Below are 23,244 nucleotides of genomic sequence, written 5' to 3' on the forward strand. Positions count from 1 at the left end.
ACAAACAAAACAAAACAAAAAACAAAGACGAGGAGAATGCTAGTGGAGAGGAGGGCTGCTTCTATGTAATGAAGCACGCTTTAAGGAAATGAACTGTTATAAGTGGTTAAACTGAGATGGAAAATGGTTAAGAAATTAGCAACTCTTGTTATCAGTAGCTAATTAGCTGGTTAAACTATTTGATGTTTTAGTTTAGGAATCAGGCTATATATGGGCCTATGAGCTTTTTAAGACTTGGTAGAAAAATGTCAGAATGATAGGAGCAGCTTGTTACTTTCCATAATCTTTAGTGAATGAAGCCTGCAAGGAACAGACAGGCTTTCCTGCCTCTAACACTCCTCTTCTTGCCTTTCATCTGCCCCAATCCATGTGTACCTTTATTGTCAATGATCTTTCCAATTGGTAAATTTGATCATGTCACTCACCTGCTCAAAACATCTAACTCTTCATTGCCTACAGGACAAAGCATAAATAGCCAGCAGGGTCAAAGGGATATCTTCACACACTGCCTGTTTTTCTGGTATCAACTATTGTCAGTATCTCTTATGCCCCTAGACTCTAGCCACAGTGTACTACATGCAACTGCCCAAACATGTCATTTCTTGCCTATCACTGCCCATGTCCTTTCCTCTACCTGAATTGCTCTTCCTCTTTCCAACTCACTACCCAAGCCCAGACCTACACCCTTTAAAACTAAGCTCTAAAGTCATCACTCTCTGACCATTAATGCTAATCTTAAAAAAATAAAAAGGAGTCAGAGTGAGAATTTCTATCCTCATCTTACCCACTCTTGAAAAAATAAAAAATTAAAAAAAAAAATAAAAAGGAGTATAAATAAAACTATGAATGATATGGTGTCAATAAATTAAGACAACTTATATGAAATAGGCAAATTCCTAGAAAGCCACAAACTGCTAAAACTGACTCAAGAAAAAAATGGAAAATCTGAGTAGGTCTACAACAGGGGAAAAAAAATTGAATCAGTAATTAAAAAAAAGAATTACCCTCCCACACACAAAAAACCCAGGCTCAGGTTGCTTCACTGGCGAATTCTACCAAACCTTAAAAGAATACCAGTTCTTCACAAATTCTTCCAATAAACGGAGACATTTCCCAATTAATTCTGTGAAGCCAGTATTGCCCTGATAGCAAAACCAGACAACATCACAAAAAAGAAAACTATAGACTAATATAGCATATGAATACAAACATACAAATCCTCAACAAAATGCTAACTAAAACTAGCAACACATAAAAAGAATTATACACCATGACCAAGTGAGATTTATCACAGGAAAATAATGTTGGCATAACACTAGGAAAACAATTAATGTAATACACCATATTAACAAAATGAAGAACAAAAACCACATCATCAAGACAATAGATAAAAACACTCCACAGTGATAAAAACACTCAACAAAGTTGGAATAGAAGGGGATTTCTGGCCAGGCACAGTGGCTCATACTTTGGCAAGCCAAGGTAGGTAGATTTGAGACCAGGAGTTTGAGGCCAGGAGTTTGAGACCAGCTTGGGGAACATGGTGAGACACTGACTCTACAGAAAAAAATAAATAAAAATAAAAACAAATAATTATCTGGGAATGTTGGTGTGTGCCTGTGGTCCTAGATATGTGGGAGGCTGAGGTAAGAGGATTACGAGGATTACTTCAGCCCAGGAAGTTGAGGATGTAGTGAGCCATGATCATGCTACTGCACTCTACTCTGAGTGACAGAATAAGATCCTGTTCAAAAAAATTAAATTATATTTCATGGTGAAAGATTAAATGTGTTCTCTCTAAGACCAAGAACAAAAAAAGCTGTCTGCTCTTGCCACTTCTAGTCAATATGTACTGGAGGTTCTAGCCAGAGCAATTAGGCAAGAGAAATAAAAGACATCCAGATTGGAAAGGAAGAAGTAAAATTATCTCTATTTGCAGATGACAAAATCTTGCATCTAAACAATCCTTAGAAATAACTAAAAAACTATTGGAACTAACAAGTACAGCAAGATTGCAGGATACAAGCTCAAGATATAAAAATCAGCCTGAGATGGTGGCACACACCTGTAGTCCCAGCTACTTAGTAGGTTGAGGCAGAGGACTGCTTGAACCAAGGAGTTCAAGGTCAGCCTGAGAAACATATAAAATCCCATCTCATAAAAAAAGTCAGTGATATTTCTATTCATTAGCAATAAATAATCCACAAAGGAAATTAAAAAAACATTTATAATAGTCACAGAAACAATAAGATTAGGATAAATTTAACAAAAGAAGAACTTCTATCCTGAAAACTACAAAATATTATTGAAAGAAATCGAGGGCCTAAATAAATGGAAAGATACCTCATGTTCAAAGATTAAAAGACTTAACATTGGTAAATGTCAATACTACTCAAATTGATCTACAGATTCATTGCAATACCTATAAAAATCTTAACTGGCTTCTTCAAATATATTGACAGGCTGATACTAAAATTAAGATGGAAAGTCAAGAGACCTAGAGTAGCTAAAACAATCTTGAAAAAGAACATAGTTGGAAGACTCACACCTTTTTATTTTAAAATGTACTATGAAGCCAAAATAGTAAGAGAGGATGATACTGACATAAGGATAGACATACAGATCAAAGGACTAGAACTGAGACTTTAGAAATAAACCCTCATATTTATGATCAACTGCTTTTTTAAAAGGGTGCCAAAACAATGCAATGGGGAAAGCACAGTCTTTTAAACAAATGGTGCCTGGGATAAATGGTACCACATGCAGAAGAATAAAGATAGATCCTTACCTCATACTATATACAAAAATTAACTCAAAATAGATAAAAGACCTAAATGTAAGAGCTAAAACTTAAAAGAAAATATAGACATAAATCTTCCTGGCCTTGGATTAGTGATAGTTTCTTAGATATGACACCAAAAGCAGAAGCAACAAAAGAAAAAAAAAAAAAAACTCTAACTCATTAAAATTAATGACTTTTGTCCTTCAAAGGATACCATCAAGAAAGGGAAAAGTCACCAGGCCAAGTGGCTCAAGCCTGTAATGCCAGCACTTGGGGAGGCTGAAGCAGGAAGATTGTTTGAGGCTAGGAGTTCAAGACCAGCTTGGGAAACACAGTGAGACTCTGTCTCTACAAAAAATTTAAAATTAGCCAGGCTGGTGGGGTGCACCTGTAATCCCAGCTACTCAGGAGGCTAAGGTGAGAGGATCGCTTGGGCCCACGAGTTCGAGGCTGCAGTAAGCTATGATCGAACCACTACACTCCAGCCTGGACAATAGGGCAAGACCCCACAGAATGGAAGAAAATATTTGTAAATCATGTATTTGTTAAAGAACTTATATCTAGACTATATAAAGAATTATTACAACTTAGTAATAAAACGACAAATAACCTAGTTAAAATATAGACAAAGAATCTGAATAGACAGTTTTCTCCAAAGATATACATACAGTCAGTAATAACATAAAAAGTTGCTCAACATCATTAACCATCAGGGCAATGCATATTGAAACCACAGTGAGATATCATTTCAGACCCATTAGGATAATTAAAATAAAAAAGACAGATAATGACAAGTGATAGGGATGATGTAGAAAAACTGGAACGTTTATATAATGCTGGTAGGAGTGTAAAATTGCACAGTTGCTTTGGAAAACAGTCTGGCAGTTCCTCAAATGATTAAAGACAGAGTTATCATAAGACCCAGCAATTCTACCCCTGGGTGTATACCCAAGAGAAAGGAAAACATATATCCACACAAAAATTGTACACAAATGTTCATAGCAGCATTATTCATAATGGACCAAAAGTGGAAGTACCTAAGCGTTCATCAGCTGATAAATGGAGATATATCCGTTCAATGGAATATTATTTGGCATTAAAAAGAAATAAAGAACTGATACCTGATACAACATGGATAAGGCTTAAAAACACTATGTCAACTAAAAGAAACCAGTCACAAATGACCACATATTGCATGATTCCATTTACGTGAAATGTTTCAAATACACAAATCTATAGAGGTAGAAAGATTGGTGCCTGCTAGGGCTAGATTGGAGGAATGAGTTATGTGAAATGAGGGTGGACTGCTGAAGGGTGCAAGGTTTCTTTTGGGGGTGATGAAAATGTTTTAAAATTCATTGTGGTGATGGTTGCACAACTTGGTGAATATACAACAAGCACGGAACTGTATATTTTAAATGGTGAATTTTATGGTATATTAAATATACCTCAATAAAACTGTTATAAATCTTTCCCTCCTGGTGGAAGAACTGGGAACAATCCTCCTCCTCCTCCTCCCACTGTCCCAATCCTTTCATCATTCCCAGGTTCCTATGGGCTCACATAACCTTATACATGCTTTTATTATACAGCATGTGCCAAATTGTATTGTAATTATAAGTGGAAATGTCTTCTCTCCAATTTGAATGTACTTTAAGGCAGGAGCTAAGCCTAACATGGAAGGTACTCAATATTTCTTAATACTTTCCTTCAAATTCTAGTCCAATCTCCTAAATAAACATACACAAATATTTTACATACGGAAGTAGTATGTTCAAGTTATCTGAGAGTCTGTTTTTCTATCACAGTTTATTGATGTATGAAAATTGAGTACACAGAGTTATCATAATATTTGATAATTTCATAATATACTATTAGGTCAAAACACCATTCTCTGCTTAGTACTTGATCTTAGGGAATTTGTTTTGCCCAACTTTTAACCACGATAGTTACCTGGGACTATTTTTAGACATATGACTTATATTCCCACTTTCTGAACCTCAAATCAGAGGTTCTTTAATATATCCCCCTCAAATCTGAGTTACTAAGTCAGCGGGAATAAACATTAGGCATCTGCTTGCCCAAAGCCCCAACAACATTGCAGTGAGATTTTTTTTTTAAACGTATTAAAGTTGGTTCAAGTTTCTCTTTCTTCAAAGAGCTAGAATAATCAAGCAATTACATTATTTTATGGTTTTTTTTTTTTAATTTAACTCTTAGACCTATCTGGAATTTATTTTAGTGTATAGCATGAGGTATGGGTCCATGGTGAGTGTTTTTAATAAAGTTAGCCAATTAATCCATAAAGTCTATTTTAAAATTTTTAGAAAAGATTGATTATTGAGTAAATAGCTTTGAAACTACTGAAAGCCACTTGGGTTAAAAAAAAAAGCTGGGATGGTAGTGCATGCTTATAGTCGCAACTACTTGGGAAGCTGGGATGGAATGTTTGCTTGAGGCCAGGAATTTGAGGCCAGCCTGGGCAACATAGTGAGACTGCCATCTCAGAAACAGGAAAACCCCTCCACAAGATGTCTATGTCATTCTACATATCAAGATAAATTGATAAATATCAAGATGGATTAAAGCTTAAATATCAAAATAAAATAATAAAAGTATCTTACGAAAACACAGGTAGGTTTAAAAAATAATTTTATGACGAAAAAGACCACTAAGACCATAAAGGAAAATACTGCTAAGTTTAACAACATAAAATATTTTCTAAGGCTTAAAAAAATTAATAAATAATATTGAAAGGCAAACAAATGGGAAAAGCATATGCAACAATTGACAAAGCGTTAGCAGTCCTATATGTATAGGAAGTATAAGAATAGCAGTAAAACGACCAGTAAACATATGAAGAGATTTCAATCACAGTAATAATGAAAACATGAAAAACAAACAAACAAAAGATAGTATTCTTGATCTACCTAGCAAAGATTTAATTAAAACACTGACCAAATCATGAGCAGATCCAGGGGAAATTGGCTCTCCTGTGTGCTCTTTCTGTAGGAGTTCAATTCAGGTATCATTGGTAGAAAGAAGTTTGGTAGTATCTATCAAAGTATAAAATCTACAGACTGACCCACCACTGCCACTGCTGAGATACTAAAGGATACAGTCTCAAAATATGAAAATATACAGTATAAATTACTAAAGACAATAAAATAATAAAGTTGCTGGGTACAAAATTAACATATTTAAAAACAGTACTTTCATATATGTAAATGACAGTCAATTAGAAAATATAGAAAAGACTCTAATTTCAAATAATAAATATTACCAGAAATATGCAAGATCTAGGCGATTTTAAAACATGCCTAATACATACAAAGGCAGTACAGAAAAAATGGAATGTTATATAATGTTCTTGAATAGAAACATTCAGAATCATAAAGCTGTCATTGTAAAGCATGAATACTCTGCATGGAACATGGAATACTCTGCAGCCATTTAAACTGATACTGTCAATCTGTATTTCAGTCAAAATTAGTTCCTGTGGCTGATTATCCAGTTCTGAATGTTGATTTCTCCAAACAGAATTCTACATTTTTCTTCAAGTTCCAGTATAAATGCTACCTCCTTTATGGCCTTTCCTAAGCCCCAGGAATGGAATTGATTGCTCTGTTTTCTGCATTTCCATCACACCAGGTTTATGCCACTCTTGTACCAATTATTTTACTCTGCCTTGTACATTTAATATTTCTATAATCATCTCCTAAACCATCATAAGATATTTAAGGGCAAAAATCACATCATTTTCACAGCTGTACTACTGTAGGTATTTGATGTTTGCTGGAAGCAAAAATGGCTAATAAAAAATTTTGAAATATTCTTTTATTACTTATCAAAGAAATCTACTTTAGAATAGATATTATAACTTTAAAAATATATTAGCAATAATTTAGAATTGTGGGATTCCTCAGTACAAATGAAAACAGAGCAAAAGGAGTGTTCTTATACACCAATGATAAGAACAGAGAGGACAGGGATCACTATGGAAAGTAATTTGGCAATATGAAGCCAGAGCCTTAAAGCCATTCAAACGCTTATGTCCAGTAATTGTACTTCTAAAAATAATAAGATATTTTAGAAGACATTAGGCACGGGGATAGATAATTATCATAGCAATTATTCAAAATAAGGAAATGGCTAACTGAATTATGGCACAAATCATATAGCCAATATAGATAATAACTGCAAAGAGTTTGTAACATTCGAGAACACACACAAGGAAAGCAACCTATAAAACCGTATACAGATACACACACAAACACATACATTTGAACAATGTAAAAAATCTTTCAAACATATAGAAAAACCAGAAAGGTAATATATCAAAATGATAATAGTTGTCTGGAAATAGCAATATTAAGGAAGTTTTTTTTCTTCTTTGTAGTATTCAGTATTTTACAAAATAGGTATATGTTACCTTTATAATCAGAAAACAAACAAAGGCTGATGAAGTAAAGGTAAGCATCACAGAAAGAAGGGTCCTTACCTAGGGAGGTCACATTTCCATAATTCTCCAGCATCACATCCCAGTACAAGGCCCTCTGGATTGGGCCAAGACATGCCCATTCCTCTGAAGTGAAGCATACTGACACCTCCTCAAACATCACCAACTCCTGAAACAACAGGTGTGTGTGAGATTACCAATGCCCAGGAGCTTGCCTGTTGAAAGGTTCCCTTCGCTTCTGGGGAAGGGATATACTGTGAGACCAGGAGTGCACAACAGACATCAGGGAGACACAAGGAGATCACATATAAAGTCTATCTTCCAACAGCATAGACCTTGATTTAGAAATAGGAACTGACTGGACATTGAAGTACAAGGATGAGAGAGGGCAATTCAGCCACAGTGAGGTTGTGCAGATGGGAAGGAAAGAGGATGTTAACCTTACCTGGGGTTGGGCTGTTAGGAGCATAAGTGCCATTAATTGATTTCTTGGGTTCTCTTCCTGAGAAAGGGCAGAAGCTTCAGGGGCAGGACTATCTGAGGAAAGAGAAAAAGCTGCATGTGGGACCTACAAATTCTGAGTGACCCCCACTTGCAGAGCTGGAATAACACAAAGAGTAGCAATAAAAATGGATACAAGGTCAGAGGGGCCCAAGAAAGAAGGTGGGAACAGCAGAAACAACAGAAAGGAACTGGCACTGTAAGAGATTCCTAGACAGGGTAGCAGAAGAAGCAACTCCCTGGAAGTAGGAGTTGAGCCACAGAAAGGGTCCTGGAACAGCCCAAAGCCCAGAGCACTGAGTAAATACCATTTTGAGGATCCTGGAAGTTGAATGCCACTGGATCAGTAGGATGCAGGCAAATTTCAGCTGCTATGTGGCTGCCAGGAAGTATAGGAGGAAGTGTTCCTGGAGTGCTCACTGCCTTTTGGAGAGGGCTCTGATCCTGGACAAGGACTGGAACCTGGAAATCAGTAAAACAAAACATACTGGCTCTTCTTGTTCCTCCAGAAAAAGGACTCACCTAAGCACTGTGGACCTCTTTCTGCCCACAATCTAGAACTGTGAGATCAGAGAGACCCACCTCAAGTATGGAGCCATCAAAACAGCAATAAAACTTTGCAATGAGAACAATGGAGCTGCCCTCAAGCCCCACTCATGGCACTGGTGACCTCTCCCAGAGGAGACTGTACAACAGAATGGTAGGAACAGAAGCCAGACCTGGGTGTGGGTTAAGGAGGGAATGGGAAGTAATAAACAGTAATTAAGAGCATGGATTTTAGTTTCAGACTTAGTTTTAGAACGGACTTCAGTCACATCTCTTCTACTTATTTACCATCTAAGTACTGACCTCTTTACCTAGTCCTCTGTGCTCAAATACAAGTAACATTAAAATCGGCACCAAGACACTTGGTTTTGCGGCCAGCTAGATGTCTGCCTCGGTTTCCTTATATCACAAATGAGGATGTATTAATTTGTAACGAAATATATAGCTCTAAGATTTTTCACTTTATGATTAAAAGAACAAGCCTATCCTTAATGCCACACCCAAGTTTGAGTTATGATTCAGATGTCTTATACAGAAATGTTTCTAGTGAGCTATAGATGTACAGAAGAAATCTCACACATGATAGGCTACATTAAGATCCCAATCTAATGGTCAAGGATATAAATCTTATCAGAAGCAAATATCTTAACCCAATCCCTTGGCTTGCAGAATCCCCAGGAGGGCACACAAGAGGAGGTCTCACCTGGAAAGTTTCATTCTTGTTATGCTACTGGCATTCTATTTATTTATTTATTTAAAGACAGGATCTTACTCTGTTACCCAGGCTGGAGTGCAATGGTGTGATCATAGCTCACTGCTGCCTCAACCTCCTGGGCTCAAGTGATCCTCCCACCTTAGCCTTCTAAGTAGTTGGGACAACAGGTACTTGCCACTACACCTGGCTAATTTTTTAAATTTTTTGTAGAGAAGAAGTTTTCCCATGTTGTGCAGGCTGGTCTTGAACTTGTGGCCTCAAGTGATCCTCCCACCTCAGCCTCCCAAAGTGTTGGGATTATAGGCATGAGCCACTGTGCCTGGCCTTTTATACTCTATGCCTACATCACCATTCCAAACAGAATTATAGAGACAATACATATGCTTCTATTTAGGAAAAAACTTAGCAACATTTCTTCTTCAGGTTCTTGATCCAAACTCAGCATTAGCAAGCACTACCCAGGTGACAAAACAGAGTCAATGTTTTTGTGCTGCTTCTAAGTTGGAACCAAAGACACCTCAACATAAATCCATTTCTCTACAGACATATTCTATGATCTGAATACTCATGAATCTGCTTTAATTATTGTTAGGGTGGCTAGTGTGCTATTAATTTTTAATGAAAATCACACCCTCTAGCCCAGCCTCAATTCTTTCCTTCCCTTCATCCCAATACCCACCTTCCCTCCCCACCTTTCTCACTTTTATTGCTGGTCCATCAAGGTCTTTCTGCAGCTCCTCTACCAGGGCCACAGCCTCCTCGCCACTCCCAGGGCGATGGAGCTGCACCCAAGTCCGAATCTCCCCAGGCAGGATGCTCAGAAACTGCTCCAGCACCAGCAGCTCCAGGATCTGTGCCTTGGTACGTGCTTCTGGTCTCAGCCACCGGCGACAGAGTTCTCTGAGCCGGCTCAGAGCCTCCTGGGGTCCAGATGTCTCATGGTAACGTAATTGTCTAAAGTGCAGGTGGGAGGTCTCCCAAACAGAGGAGCTGCTTCCTTGGAAGCTGGTTCCCCATTTCCAAGTATCATCCTTCCCCTTCACAAGGCCCTCTTGTCTCAAAGCATTGTGGGCCCAATTTTCTCTTGTCATTGTTGTTTTAGAAAAAGGCTCCTCTCCAGTCCAGGTCTCCTTAATCCTTGACTTCTTCCTTAGAGTTTGGAGAGTATCATCTACAAGACCTCAAGAAATCATTGTTAAAATTAGCCCAGAGAAAGAGCTGAGCTTTCCAGGCCCCAGTCAGCTCCCAGTAATAAAGAGAACGTTTGTGAGTGCAAGGTTCCAGACTCTAGAGAGTGTTTCCTCTGACGCCTCCCACTTAAGGCTCTGGGACACAGACACTCATGTTACCCAGACTGCTGAAACCAAACACATGAATTTCCTTTGGTCTTTATTCATAGGATCTCTTCATCTAACTACAATAGATTCTTTACCACTCTAACAATGAGCATCCTGGCTACTCCTGTATAACCTGGAACGAGTCCCTCACTTCTGAGCCTTAGTTTTTTAATCTGTAAAATAGGGATAGTAACAGTTCCTAACTCATGGGGTTGTTATGAGAATCTGATGTCTAAATACATTTCAAGTTTTTGGACAGTGCCTGGTACATTGGTTTAAATGTTACTTATTACCCTCTGTAACTAGCACTCTTTCCTATGTTCCACAGAGTTAACAAGTAATCACAGTCTTAATCATGACACACATGAGATAAAATCCTATCCACCTCCTCGATTAACAAAGAAAGGCTGTATTAAGTTCTGTGTAATTTTGCTCTACATGCTTTTAATTCTCTGAAAATTGTTCATTCTGTTAATCAAAATATTTGGATAAATTTCCATCTTGCTGTTATCTTTTCACACCTAGTCCCACAGGTGGATAAATCTGAATAAGGTTTTATTATACAGAACTTAGACCTGCTCTCTAGAAATCAACTATTCTTTAGAAACAACATATATGTTTCTAATTATAAAACCAAAAATTTATAAAACCAGAAAACAATCACTGCTATTATTCAGAACTATGTCATTCTAGCCCTTTTTCTATGCACCAGTGTGGGTTAAAGATTGGATCCAAGTGTATTGCTCTATAGCTTTTCTCACTTATTATGTTGTGAACACATTAACTATTCTTCATTATTTTTAAGAGCTGTATGAGTCCATCTATACTTAATAGCCCCCTGTTGCTGGACATTTATAGATTATAATCTACAAATTACAGATTATAATAGATTATTTCTATCTTCTACAATAATTTCTAACTAATTATCATAGATTAATTCTAACTTTCCCCTATTATTAAAAAGGTTACAATGGCTATCCTTGCTAACAAATTTTTAGTTACATCTCTGCTTATTTTTTCAGGATAAATTCCTAGAATTGTTGGGCTGAGGAGTACAAGTATTTTTAAGCTTTTAAGGTTATAACAGTTATATCAGCATCAGTGACATATGAAAGCATCCTCATTATTTGAACACATAGACCCTTAAAGAGAGCCTGCTTATAACAACTGGGGGTGGGGGGGCAGAAATATAAACATAATTTCAATATAATGTGTAAGTATAAGTAATAGGAGAACATAAAACTACAGAGAGGATTAATGAAGGGTAATTTTTTATTTTTGAGATGGAGTCTCCCTGTCACCCAGGTGGGAGTGCAGTGGCGTGATCTCAGCTCACTGCAACCTCTGCCTCATGGGTTCAAGTTCTCCTGTCTCAGCCTCCCGGGTAGCTGGGACTACAGGCTTGCGCCACCATGCCCAGCTAATTTTTGTATTTTTGGTAGAGATGGGGTTTCACCATATTGCCCAGGTTGGTCTTGAACTCCTGACCTCAAGTGATCTGCCCACCTCGGCCTCCCAAAGTGCTGGGATTACAGACATGAGCCACCGCTCCTGGCCATGAAAGGTACCTTTGGATTGGACTTTTAAGGAAAAATAAAAGGATCACAGGACTATGAGGAAAGCCATTTCAGGAAGAAAGAAACTATTTTCAAAAGCAACGGAGTGACACATAACTTTGTGAAGGAAAACCAGAGAATGAAAGTAAACTTTGGAGGCAAGATTGTAGGAGTAGAGCAGAGAGGTAAACATAAGTTAAATTCTAAAGGCTCTTGAGAGGCAGTATTCTGAGGAGGTCATTGAGTCCTGTAAGTGAAGCAGTTTTACTTCCATTTAAGCATTAAAGAGGTTTTACATTTTTTCGTATTTTTAAAAATAGGTAATATACTCACTTGCTCAAAATTTCAGATTATAAAACGCATATTGTGTAAAGTTTCCTTCTCCCTGTTAGCTTCTTATGTATCTTTCCAGTTATTTATGCATATGTGTGTATACATTTATTGTTTTCTATTTCCCTTTTTTCACAGATGGTGGTACACCATGAATGTGCTACATTTTCCTATTCTCAATTAATAACGTCTTAGAGGTCTTTCCTGTCAATACACAGCCCCTCTCCCCATTTTTATGGATGCATAGATGTATCATAATTATTCATGCCAGCATGGATGGAATGTTTGGGTAGTTTTCAATCATTTCTTATTACCAACAATATTATCATGAATAATCTTGTGCATACATCAGTTTGGATGTGTATAGTCACATATAAGAAAAGTTCTTTGAAACAGAATTGCTGAGTCAAAAGGTATGCAGGTATAATTTTGGTATTTTCAATTTGACCTCATTAGGACTGTACCAGTTTATCATTTATACCCCCATCAGAAACAGCTGTATGGGAGTGCCTTTCCTCACTCTCACCAATACAGTTGTTAAAGTTTGTGCTCTTTGCCAAATTTTTAACTTGCATTTTGAGTGAATTACTATATTGACAGTCATTTGTATATTTTTTCAAGTAACTATTCATATATTTTGCCTGTGTTTCTATTGAGGTGTTGGGTCTTGTTAATTTGTACACATTTTTATCACATAGGAATGGCAGGTGCAAATTTTTCCCAGTTTGTCAAGTGTCTTTGAGACCATATTATGTGCCATGTGACTTTGCTTAAAGTGTTTTTTGCCATGCAATCTTTTATAACTTCTGGGTATTGTACCATAATTAGAAAGATCTTTTCCACTATGAGCATGAAGAGACTCTTAAGAGGTGTCAGGACTCTATTAGTGGGGAATGGTGGGGGTGGGGGGACTGGATAACAAGAAAGGCCAGTTAGATTTTTGTAATAGTCTCAACACATGACTAAGTTCTAAACGAAGTAGGAACTTACTTATCCCCTAGTAGGGATAAGGCAATTGAGAAAAACTTGGCAGTCCTTGGTAACTGATCTGGGGGTGATGGAAAGGAATTTTTAAAAAGAATTTTGAATAATTTTCTACAGCAAATTATCAGAACTCTATTTACACTTATTTTGCAGATAAAAATAACATAAAAATAACAAGTTATTAAATATACATTTTATTTGCTTCTCACAAAAGGTTTTCAAGGCAGAAGTTAAAAAGAACAAAAAGATCAGAGGAACTAATCCACTCAAGGGCACTTAGCTAGTTGAGATGTGGGAACAAATTCTGATTTCAGGGATTCTAATTCCAGAAGTCCAAAACAATTCCATCTACGAAGAAACTTATGAAACCCAAACAACTGTTCTAAAACAACGGTTTCCAAACACCAGTCCACGATAAAGCTTTAATCTGGCAAGCTGCAAAAAGAGAAAACCAGTAACAATCGTCACTGACAAGTTGCCAATGACGTGGGCAACATTTATTCTGAGTTTACGGTCTTAGTACTTTGTGTTAAAATGTACTCTTGAAGTAAGGGTGGTATGGGTGGTTTCAAGTTTGATTTTTAAATACCATCATATTACAAAACTAAAAGATGACAATTGTTCCATTCCTTAAAAAAAAAAAAAAAAAAAAAAACGTCTGGGCGCCACCGGTATAGGGAAGCCTCAGAATGTTTCTGTGCATCAGCCTCACAGAAGACTGAGGAAGAGCAGAAAGGCCTGAGCTGGGGGAGCAGACTACTGAGGCAGCTATCCTCAAAGAGCTAGCGGAGTCCGTTAGACTGGAGCACCAGTCCAGACACACACAGACTCGGAGCTGCTGTCCTCAGTACCTTCCCCGGGCCGCTGCCTGCCCTGCCGAGGCCAAGATGTCGACCCCCAACACGGAGCTGGGGACTGACCGTGCCGGGGGGTCAGAGCCCGGGAGGGGCCACCGATGGCTGTGCAGTCCCAGCAAACTCAGGCCCGCGTCCCAGGCCGCCTCACTTGCACGCCCACCCGCCCCCAAGCCCACCCCGCTCACCGGGGGCTCCCGCTGCGGCTCCAGCCTTGGGTACCGCCGCCTCGGCGCCAGGCCGCTAGGAGATGACACTGGAACGGACCCTTGCGGCAGCCGAGGCACAGAATAATGGCCGAGCCGTAGATACAGCGACTTCCGCTTGCTCCCAGCCCCTCATCCGGGATCTCTAGGAAGACACATCTCTATGGTTCGTTTCTTTTCCTAGCGCGCGAGAGGAGAGGCGGAACTCCTGAGCCCTTGGAATAAGCCCTCATTCCTTACATCAAACAAGAACCGGCCGCTGTGTTTCGGACTGGAAGGGTGCAGAGATGAAAGACAGGACCGAGGGCCTCAGGATGCTTGTTGCCGCCAAAGAAAGTTGGACATTTCTGTTTTAATTTGCCTTTCAATTGAGTTTGACAGGGAGTAACCTCTCATCTGAATGACCCGGTAGGTGACTTTTCTGGTCTCTTCGTGAACCTATGCAGTTCCCACTATAAATAACATGGATTATAAATCATCCTCTTGTGAATTCGCTTACTGTGGTGTAGCTCTTGCCCACATGATCACATACTGGAGCTACGATATTAAATAGTAATCAGGTTGAAGTTGCAAAGTCATGTGCAAATGGTGGGGACATCTCTACCCTGAAAGAGGAGGTTATTTCAGCTGTCCCTCACGCTGGGTAAAGTTAGATGTATATAAAGGAAACTGGAATTCTGATCCTCTCTTTGGTCTTCAGTCTCTTAGGTGTGGACTTCTGGAATTGACACCCCTATATGTGACTATGGCTGCAATAAGGCTCCAAAAGGAGAAGGGCCATGTCTGCATGGATCCCATGTATTTAGCCCCTAGTACAAAGCTGAAGCCATATAGGTTGTAGATGAATGTTTATTGAATGAGCAAAGTTTATGTTATTCTATTTATGTCTTTTTTTTTTTTGAGACAGAGTTCGCTGTTGTTGCCCAGGCTGGAGTGCAGTGGCGCAATCTTGGCTCAGTGCAACCTCCACCTCTGCATTCAGAGTAGTTGGGATTACAGGCACACGCCACCATGCCTGGGTAATTTTTTTTTTTTTTTTTTTTTTTTTGTATTTTTAGTAGAGACAGGGTTTCACCATGTTAGCCAGGCTAGTCTTGAACTCCTTACCTCAGGTGATCCACCCACCTCAGCCTTCCAAAGTGCTGGAATTACAGGCGTGAGCCACTGCACCAGGCTTATTCTGTTTATTTCTACATGTTCTCTCCTGGTGTTCATTAAACAACATACTTAAACTTCAGCCTTGATTCATTCATTCATTCAACTACTGGGTACTTGCCATGTGCCAGATATTGTTCTGGGCACTAGGAACATAAATAAAGAAGTAAAGTTCCTGTTCTCATGGAGTTTACAGTTCTAGTTGGGTAAACAGAAAACAAATATAAATATGTGTCATGCCGGGTGCGGTGGCCCAAGCCTGTAATCCCAGCACTTTGGGAGGCCGAGGCGGGTGGATCACTAGGTCAAGAGATTGAGACCATCCTGGTCAGCATGGTGAAACCCTGTCTCTACTAAAAATACAAAACATTAGCTGGGCATGGTGGCGCGTGCCTGTAATCCCAGCTACTCAGGAGGTTGAGGCAGGAGAATTGCCTGAACCCAGGAGGCGGAGGTTGCGGTGAGCCGAGATTGTGCCTTTGCACTCCAGCCTGGGTAACAAGAGTGAAACTCCGTCTCAAAATAAATAAATAAATAAATAAATAAATAAGTGTCAGGTGGTGATAAATGCTAAGAAGTGTGAAAGCTGATCATAAGAATTGGGTCATTCTTGTTGTACCTAACTAAAACAAAGTTGAGAAATTAGCTGGGGGAAGCACTGAGGATACAAAACATTGCTCCAGGAATGTTATTCTCTGCAAGTTTGACTGCTGAAACTGCTTATTGTAACTCAAACCAGCTTTATCTATAGCTTTTGAGATAACTTGCTGCAACTCTAGGACTAATTTTGCCCACTGCAGTTGCTCACCAATTAGAGCTTGCCAGCTCCCCACACCCTTACTAGTGCCAATGAACTTTCTCAAAGAGGAATATGTAACATTCCTCCTTTGTGTAAAACCTCTAACTTTCTCTTTGTTCTTCAGAGAGAGCATCACTTTCAGTTCAAGCCAGAGACTATCTCTCCAAGTTTGTAAACTGATATTGTGAATAAAACTTTCTTTTCTACTAGTTAGCCATCCTGGTGGTCCTTTGGATGACAGAGAAAAAAGGATAAGGAGGACCCAACAAAGGAGACTGAGAAGCAGCAGCCAATCAAGCAGGAAGAGAACAAGGAAAGAGTACTTTCTGGGTCTCAAAACATGAATGAGTAGATTTTGAAATATTGATCAATGTGATTGCTGTTCTCCCCACACTAAATTATAATTTTACTTGTAAACCAATGCTCCCTTCTCCTCCCCTGCCCTACCTAGGTAGACAGAAGTTACACACTATGGGATTGGAAACAGAAGGGACAAAGACTATAGTGAGTTAGGCCATTAGAAGCTTTCAGTAAGATGAAACATATTGTTGCCTGCTGGGAAAGAAGAAAGGAATGGTAGGAGCCAAAATGACTAACTAGACTATGGACCACTGACCAGAGCCTGTAATCATTCACACTACTACTAAGGAGTGGCCTGGAAGCATGTAACCAAAGAGTTGTCAGCTGGTAAGGACCACCAATTGCCAATGGCCACCCCAGACCCTCAGTTTTGTCATTCCGTTTGTGTCCTGAGATTCTGCCCATCTGACAGTCAGAGAGCTTGAAGCACACTCACCACTGCCCCAAGATGAAAGACTTGGTAACCTTGTGGAGTGATGGTGATAGGAAAGGAACACCCTATCTTTGACCAAGGTGGAATTATACAAAACCTGTTTAAATTGGGCCAGAGATCTGGGACATACAACACATAGCCTCTGTTTTACATACACACACATTCCTGGTATTTAGAATTCCCAAATATATAGGTGAAGAAAACTAAGCAAACAAGAAATAAATGGATTTGAGATAGGCATATGAGAAGAGGCTGGAAGCAGAGGACTGACATTTCAAGATGGGCTAAGATCTCAGAATATTGATCAACTAAAATGGAAATCCCAGTCTCAATGGAAAGTTTGTATTTCTCATCTTTCTTAAAACCCCACTTTGCCAGAGTTGTTTTTAATGCAAATTGGAATGTGATTGACCTATGACCAAGGATTATATGTATATAATATATATGGCTAAGAAATCTCAAGACATGCAATCTGGAGACCCAGGAGAGCTGAAGGTATAGTTGTAATCCAAGAACAATAGGCCTGAGAAGCAGAAAAGCTGCTGGTGTAACTTTCAGTCTGAGTCCTAGGCTGAATCCAAATCCTTCTCAGATTCCTAGTCTGAAACAATATGATCTAAACCATATCATCCAAGTGTAAGTCTGTTCTCACACTGCTATAAAGAAATGCCTGAGATTGAGTACTTTATAAAGAAAAGAGGTTTAATTGGCTCACAGTTCTGCAGGCTGTACAGGAAGCATGGCAGCATCTGCTTCTGGGGAGGCCTCCGGGAGCTCATGGGGGGAGGCAAAGTGGGAGCAGACATTTGTCGTGGCAGGAGAAGGACCAAGGGTGGGCAAGGGGAGGTACTACACAATTCTAAACAACCAGGTCTCACCCGCTATCTCAAAACAGAACCAAGGGGTAAATCCACCCCTATGAGCCAATCATCTCCCATCAGGCCCCACCTCCAACATTGGGAATTACAATTTGACATGAGATTTGGGTGGGGACAGAGATCTAAATAATATCACCAAAGGTGGGAGAAGACCAATGTCCCAGCCAGAAGACAGGCAGAGAGTAAATTCTCCCTTTCTCAGTCTTTTCCTTCTACTCAGGCTTCCAATGGCCTGGATGAGGCTCAGTCATGCTAAGGAGGGCAATAAGTCTACAGATTCAGATATTAATCTCATTCAGAAATACCTCCACAGACACACTCAGAATAATGTTTAACCAAATATCTGGGCACACGATGGCCCAGTCAAGTTAACATGTAAAATTAACTATCATATATGGATTCTTCCAAATACAGTTCAGGGCGTTATTTTAAAAAGTTTTTCTAGGCACGGAAGGGCATCCATGGTAGTTAGACTGGGCCAGGGTCACTTAGAAGGATTAATTTCAGATCTGAATATCTGTCTTGGACAACCTCACCCCCTTATCTTTACATCCTCAGAGAGAGGTCACTGTAGGAATGAGGGAGTCACAGTGAAGGGAAAGTTAGAGAAGGGGACAGGCCACCTGTGAAAGGCCAACCATACTGGGAGCATAGAGGGGTAAATCCAGTCCAGACTGGACAGCTTGAGGGAAGACAGAAAAGCCATATTCTTTGCTAGTTGGAAGAAGGTATTAATCCCATTGTTCATCCTTTTACTCACATCGGAGGCCTACCTGGAGAGGTGGGAAAAGGCACATAATCTTTGGTAGGAATAGAGGTATCACAAAATCAGAGGACCTGAGCTTGGGGCGCCTGTGGCTTTGATGGGAGCTTTAGAATCTGAAAGGGTGAAGGGGCTGTTACGGCCCTAGTAAGAAAGGAAAGGAAATGGGATACTGGGGGACCTGCTTTGGTCTTTCTGTAGCCGTTCCCAAGGGCTAGATGAAAATGAAAATCTCAGGTTGTTCCGAATTGGTTTCTAGGCCAGCGCTCTATTACTAGGCTCGTGATGCTACAATTAATCAAAAGATCATTGACCCCTGATAGAGGTCTTTACTAGTGCCAAAATCTACCCAGCTGCACTTTCTGCATCCCACCTCCAACACACACACACAAACACATGTGTACACCACATACACACTCAATTTTCAGCACTATATAACTGGCAATCACAAAACATTTCAGTTGAATTAAGCCAGAGTTCAAATCAGAACAGTGAGGCAAAGCTAGAATATTAGAAAAAATTTACTTGTTATGTGTCAGCCTCTTTCACATGGTTAATTTCATTTACTCCTTCATAAACCCTTTGAGATAGATAATACTATCACAGTTTCGATGATACTGAAACTAAGGATGAATAAGTTTAAGCAATTTGTTAAAATACCTTCCTAATAACCAGTGAGGCTTTGAAATCCAAGGCAAGTGCTGTTTCCACCACTATATTTAGGCTTTTGTACACCCAGAAGCAAGAATATCATTCAGGGGACTGAGGCAAGACACAGGTAGAGAGAAGGGGGAGAAAAGTCAGGACAGCCAGCATGAAGAGTGTCTTCGGTCTCCTGAGTCCTTAGCTGCGGTCAGGCCTTGGACAATTCATGCTAATTTGAATGCAAACGAGCATTAATATGCTGTGTTCACTGGGAATCCATCCAAGGCTTTGATAATCGTTGGGAGTGGGAGGCAGGGAGGCCTGCTATCTTGGTTTATACCCACCTGGACTTTTATATGGAAGGTTATGACTCTTCACTACACTCTGCTCTAGAGAGGCCCAAAAGTGGTAATTCTAAAGTCAGTTTAGTATCTCCCAGCCTTAGAGGTGTCTGGGGGTGTCTGGGGAGCAGAACAAATATAACTGAGACCCTTCCCAGTCCAAGATATTCTGAAGATACTTTACTTTGGGTTTTGGAAAAACAATAGAAGTAGCTACTACATAGGTAAAGGGCATATTTTAAAACACTAAAATTCTTTGATGTTAAAAGCATAGTAAAAGTAATATCTTCTTATTACCTAAAACGGATGTTCTTTGTATTCTCTACCACAGTCACCTCTGCCCATCTCTGATTTTCATGCAGCTGTGGGATAATGGATGTAGCCATCCTGACAGAGTCCCGTCTCAAGCACATACCATAACATCTTAGGCTATTTTGTTGAAGGCTTCCTCTACAAGTGTAGAAGGCTGTTCAGCCAGGTCTGAGGCACAAACTGGAAGAAGTGGATGAGAATAACATCCCCTCAGACAAACTTGAAAGAATGATAAATAAGAATTGGTACAAAAATGCCCCAATATCCTGTCCTTTGGCAAGAAAATTCTGAGCTACGTTCTACATGGACCCTTAGAGGACCACTAGCGAAAATGAGCCTCAGTTGCCCACAGTGGAACCAGCTCAATAACTTGTTCTTTGTTGGCTTTCGACTTTCCCTGTCTCGCCCTCCCTGCTTACTCCCTCCTGCTCCTTGAGATCATCTAAACTACTCCACCTACATCCATGTCTCGGGGTCTGCTGTTGGAAAAACCTAAACTTATAATCAACCTTTTAAATTCAAACAAGGTTGGGAGCTTTGACAATACCCAATTTTATGAACACCCATGTATTAGTCTGATTGAAGACTAATTATCTTTTTCCAGAGGAGGCCCCAGAAGCCAATCCTTTACCTTCTTTCTAAGTAGATAGGCCTTTACAGAGATACACACAATCAACAAGCTCTTTAGCACATCTTGTCTTCCTGAATCATACACTAATGAGGAAAATGGAGGGTCCTACCCAGAGGAGCATTGTGAGTTCGAAGTTCTCACCACTATGGAGAGATGCAGACTCCACAGGCTAGACCAGATGGCGGAAAACTGGGCCTCCTGGAGGCTGTGCCTTGATGCAGGGCAGTCCAGGAACCAAAGCAACAAAAGTAAATGGATCTTTGTGCCAGTGTTCCACTGTAAATCCAACCCAGCTGCTCCCAGCATGTTTTCTGTTTCTCTACTTCCCACCACTATCCAGCTTCTTCACTCTGAATCTTCTGTCCCCTTCATTAGTCCTTCTTATTACAACTTCTGTCCACTCATACTTACTGCTTGCTGTGGCTCCTAATGACGTGGCTTCTCTTCGTCCACAATTTCTGCTTTAGCTCCTGCTCTTACTTGCCTTATTTTTGCCCTACTTCCAATTCAGAATTTCCTTAGAAAGGGATTCCCTCTGGTAGAGTCATTAAATATTGTCTCTGTTTGGGCAGAGCTTTGGCCTGAGGCCACACTCTGCAGGATAGTTAAAAGGAAACAACATATTCATGTCTAGTGATCATGACCGTAATTACTCTGCCTTCTCCCATATTTCACTTGAGACGTTTGCTACCCTTCTCTCCATACCATCTTTTCAGAGAACTATGGAACCATACAGTGTTATGGTTGGAAATGAACCTACAGTTCATCATTTTACTAAAGATCTTACCTCTGTAAGACCACATCATCCTTTTTAAACTGGTCACTTGCCCTCCAGTTGCCCTTCTAACTCGGTTGTGATAGGTTAATATCTGTTTGTCCCTGATATCTTCTTTTACCCTCTCTGATAAACTTCTCCTCCATTTTTTTTTTCTGCCCATGAAGAAAAAGTTGAGCTACTACCATTTCATTCTTGATCACAGTATGTCACCTCATCCCATAATCTGACTTTTTTTTTTTTTTTTTGAGACGGAGTTTCACCTTTGTTGCCCAGGCTGGAGTGCAATGGCACGATCTCGGCTCACCGCAACCTCCGCCTCCTGGGTTCAGGCAATTCTCCTGCCTCAGCCTCCTGAGTAGCTGGGATTACAGGCATGCGCCACCATGCCCGGCTGATTTTTTTTTGTATTTTTAGTAGAGATGGGGTTTCACCATGTTGACCAGGATGGTCTCGATCTTTTGACCTCGTGATCCACCCACCTCAGCCTCCCAAAGTGCTGGGATTACAGGCGTGTGCCACCGCTCCCGGCCAATCTGACTTTTTAAAAAGATCTCTTGATGATTCTGTTTCCACAAGACAAAAAAATTGAGTTAAGTTGTTTTCTGCTTTCTTTTGATATTAGATGAGAACAGAATAGACTTGACTATGAAGCGGGAAATTTTTAAAGAATCAAAGTTATCTGATGGACCATCAAGAGGATTCTTTCTTTCTTTTAAGAGAAATGGGGTCTTGCTCTGTCATAGTAGCACAATTATAGCTCGGTGCAGCCTTGAACTCCTGGGCTCCAGTGATCCTCCTGCCTCAGTCTCCCAAGCAGCTGGGACTACAGATGAATACCATCACATCCCCAGCTAGTAAGAGGATTCTATGTGTTGATTCATAGGGAAACCAGAGACTAGAGATACCTATGAAGACACTTTTGTGAAGTTAGAAGAATTACCCTTGAATTTGAAGAAAGGAGCTGACTAGAAGTAATTTATTGAATAACACACAAGGATTTTTTAAAACCTACAAAAGATAAATGTGAGAAAGATAAGGAATTTGGGGAATCCTCCCATGTCCTCCAGTCTTACTATACATTAGGAGTTCTGATGGGACAGAAATCCTACCAATGTGATGAATGTGGCAAAGCTTTCAATCAGAGTGCATACCTCAATGGCCAATAGAAAATCTATACTGGAGTGAAACCTGTGAATAAATGAGTATTATATGACATTCAGGTAGAATTTTCCATCCAATGTATATTTTTATGTCAGACATTTTTATCTCTAGAAATCGAATTTAAATCTTTTAAATATCTTTTGTGTCTGGTAAACAAGTTCAATCTTTCCCCTTGATTTTGCTTATATAATATATAGCTATAATAACTGCATTAATATCCTTGTTTGTTGATTCTTTGTATCAGTTTGAGGTTAGGTTTGAATAACTGATTTTTCTCATCAATAAAGGTTGTATTTTCCTGTTTGTTTATATGCCAAGTGATAACTGTATGTCAGACATTTTCCATTTTACATTGTTGGAGGCAGAATACTTTTTGTTCCTTTATTCTAGGGCATAGGGGACGCAGCTAAGTTACATTAGGTCAGAGAACATATTTTGTATTATTTAAATCCTTCTGATGTATTAAGGTTTGTTTTTTCACCTAGTATATCATTTTTCCTGAAGAATGTTCCATGTGTACTTGAGAAGAAGGTATATTCTGCTATTCTTCAGTGGTATGTTCTAGGGCTGTATTGGGCCTGGTTGGTTAATAGGGCTCACGTACTCTATTTCCTTGTTGATCTTCTTTCTGGTGTTCTATTATTGAAAGTTGGATATTGAAGCCTCCAACTATTATTGTTGAATTGTCTATTTCCCTGCTTCATCTCTTTCAGTGTTT

General features: G+C 39.6%; 1 protein-coding gene across 8 annotated transcripts in view; it reads right to left on the bottom strand.

Moving 5' to 3' along the window:
* Positions 1-23,244, bottom strand: part of LOC116564763 (zinc finger protein 197) — an 80,178-nt gene that overhangs the window by 5,551 nt on the left and 51,383 nt on the right. The window contains exons 2-6 of one of the 8 annotated variants that reach the window (XM_032298075.1): positions 14,253-14,450; positions 9,705-10,174; positions 8,051-8,204; positions 7,687-7,778; positions 7,284-7,410 (exon numbers count right to left, since the gene is read on the bottom strand). In XM_032298075.1, the coding sequence (XP_032153966.1) occupies positions 7,284-7,410; positions 7,687-7,778; positions 8,051-8,204; positions 9,705-10,094 (763 nt within the window). In that variant the 5' untranslated portion in view covers positions 10,095-10,174; positions 14,253-14,450. Of the gene's footprint in view, positions 1-7,283; positions 7,411-7,686; positions 7,779-8,050; positions 8,205-9,695; positions 10,184-13,384; positions 13,646-14,252; positions 14,451-23,244 lie in introns of those variants that run through there. The other 7 variants (XM_032298073.1, XM_032298076.1, XM_032298074.1 and 4 more) reach the window with 7 other exon arrangements.

This window comes from Sapajus apella, unplaced genomic scaffold (assembly GCF_009761245.1).
Source record: "Sapajus apella isolate SASKATOON/1434 unplaced genomic scaffold, GSC_monkey_1.0 scaffold38, whole genome shotgun sequence".
Taxonomy (NCBI): domain Eukaryota; kingdom Metazoa; phylum Chordata; class Mammalia; order Primates; family Cebidae; genus Sapajus; species Sapajus apella.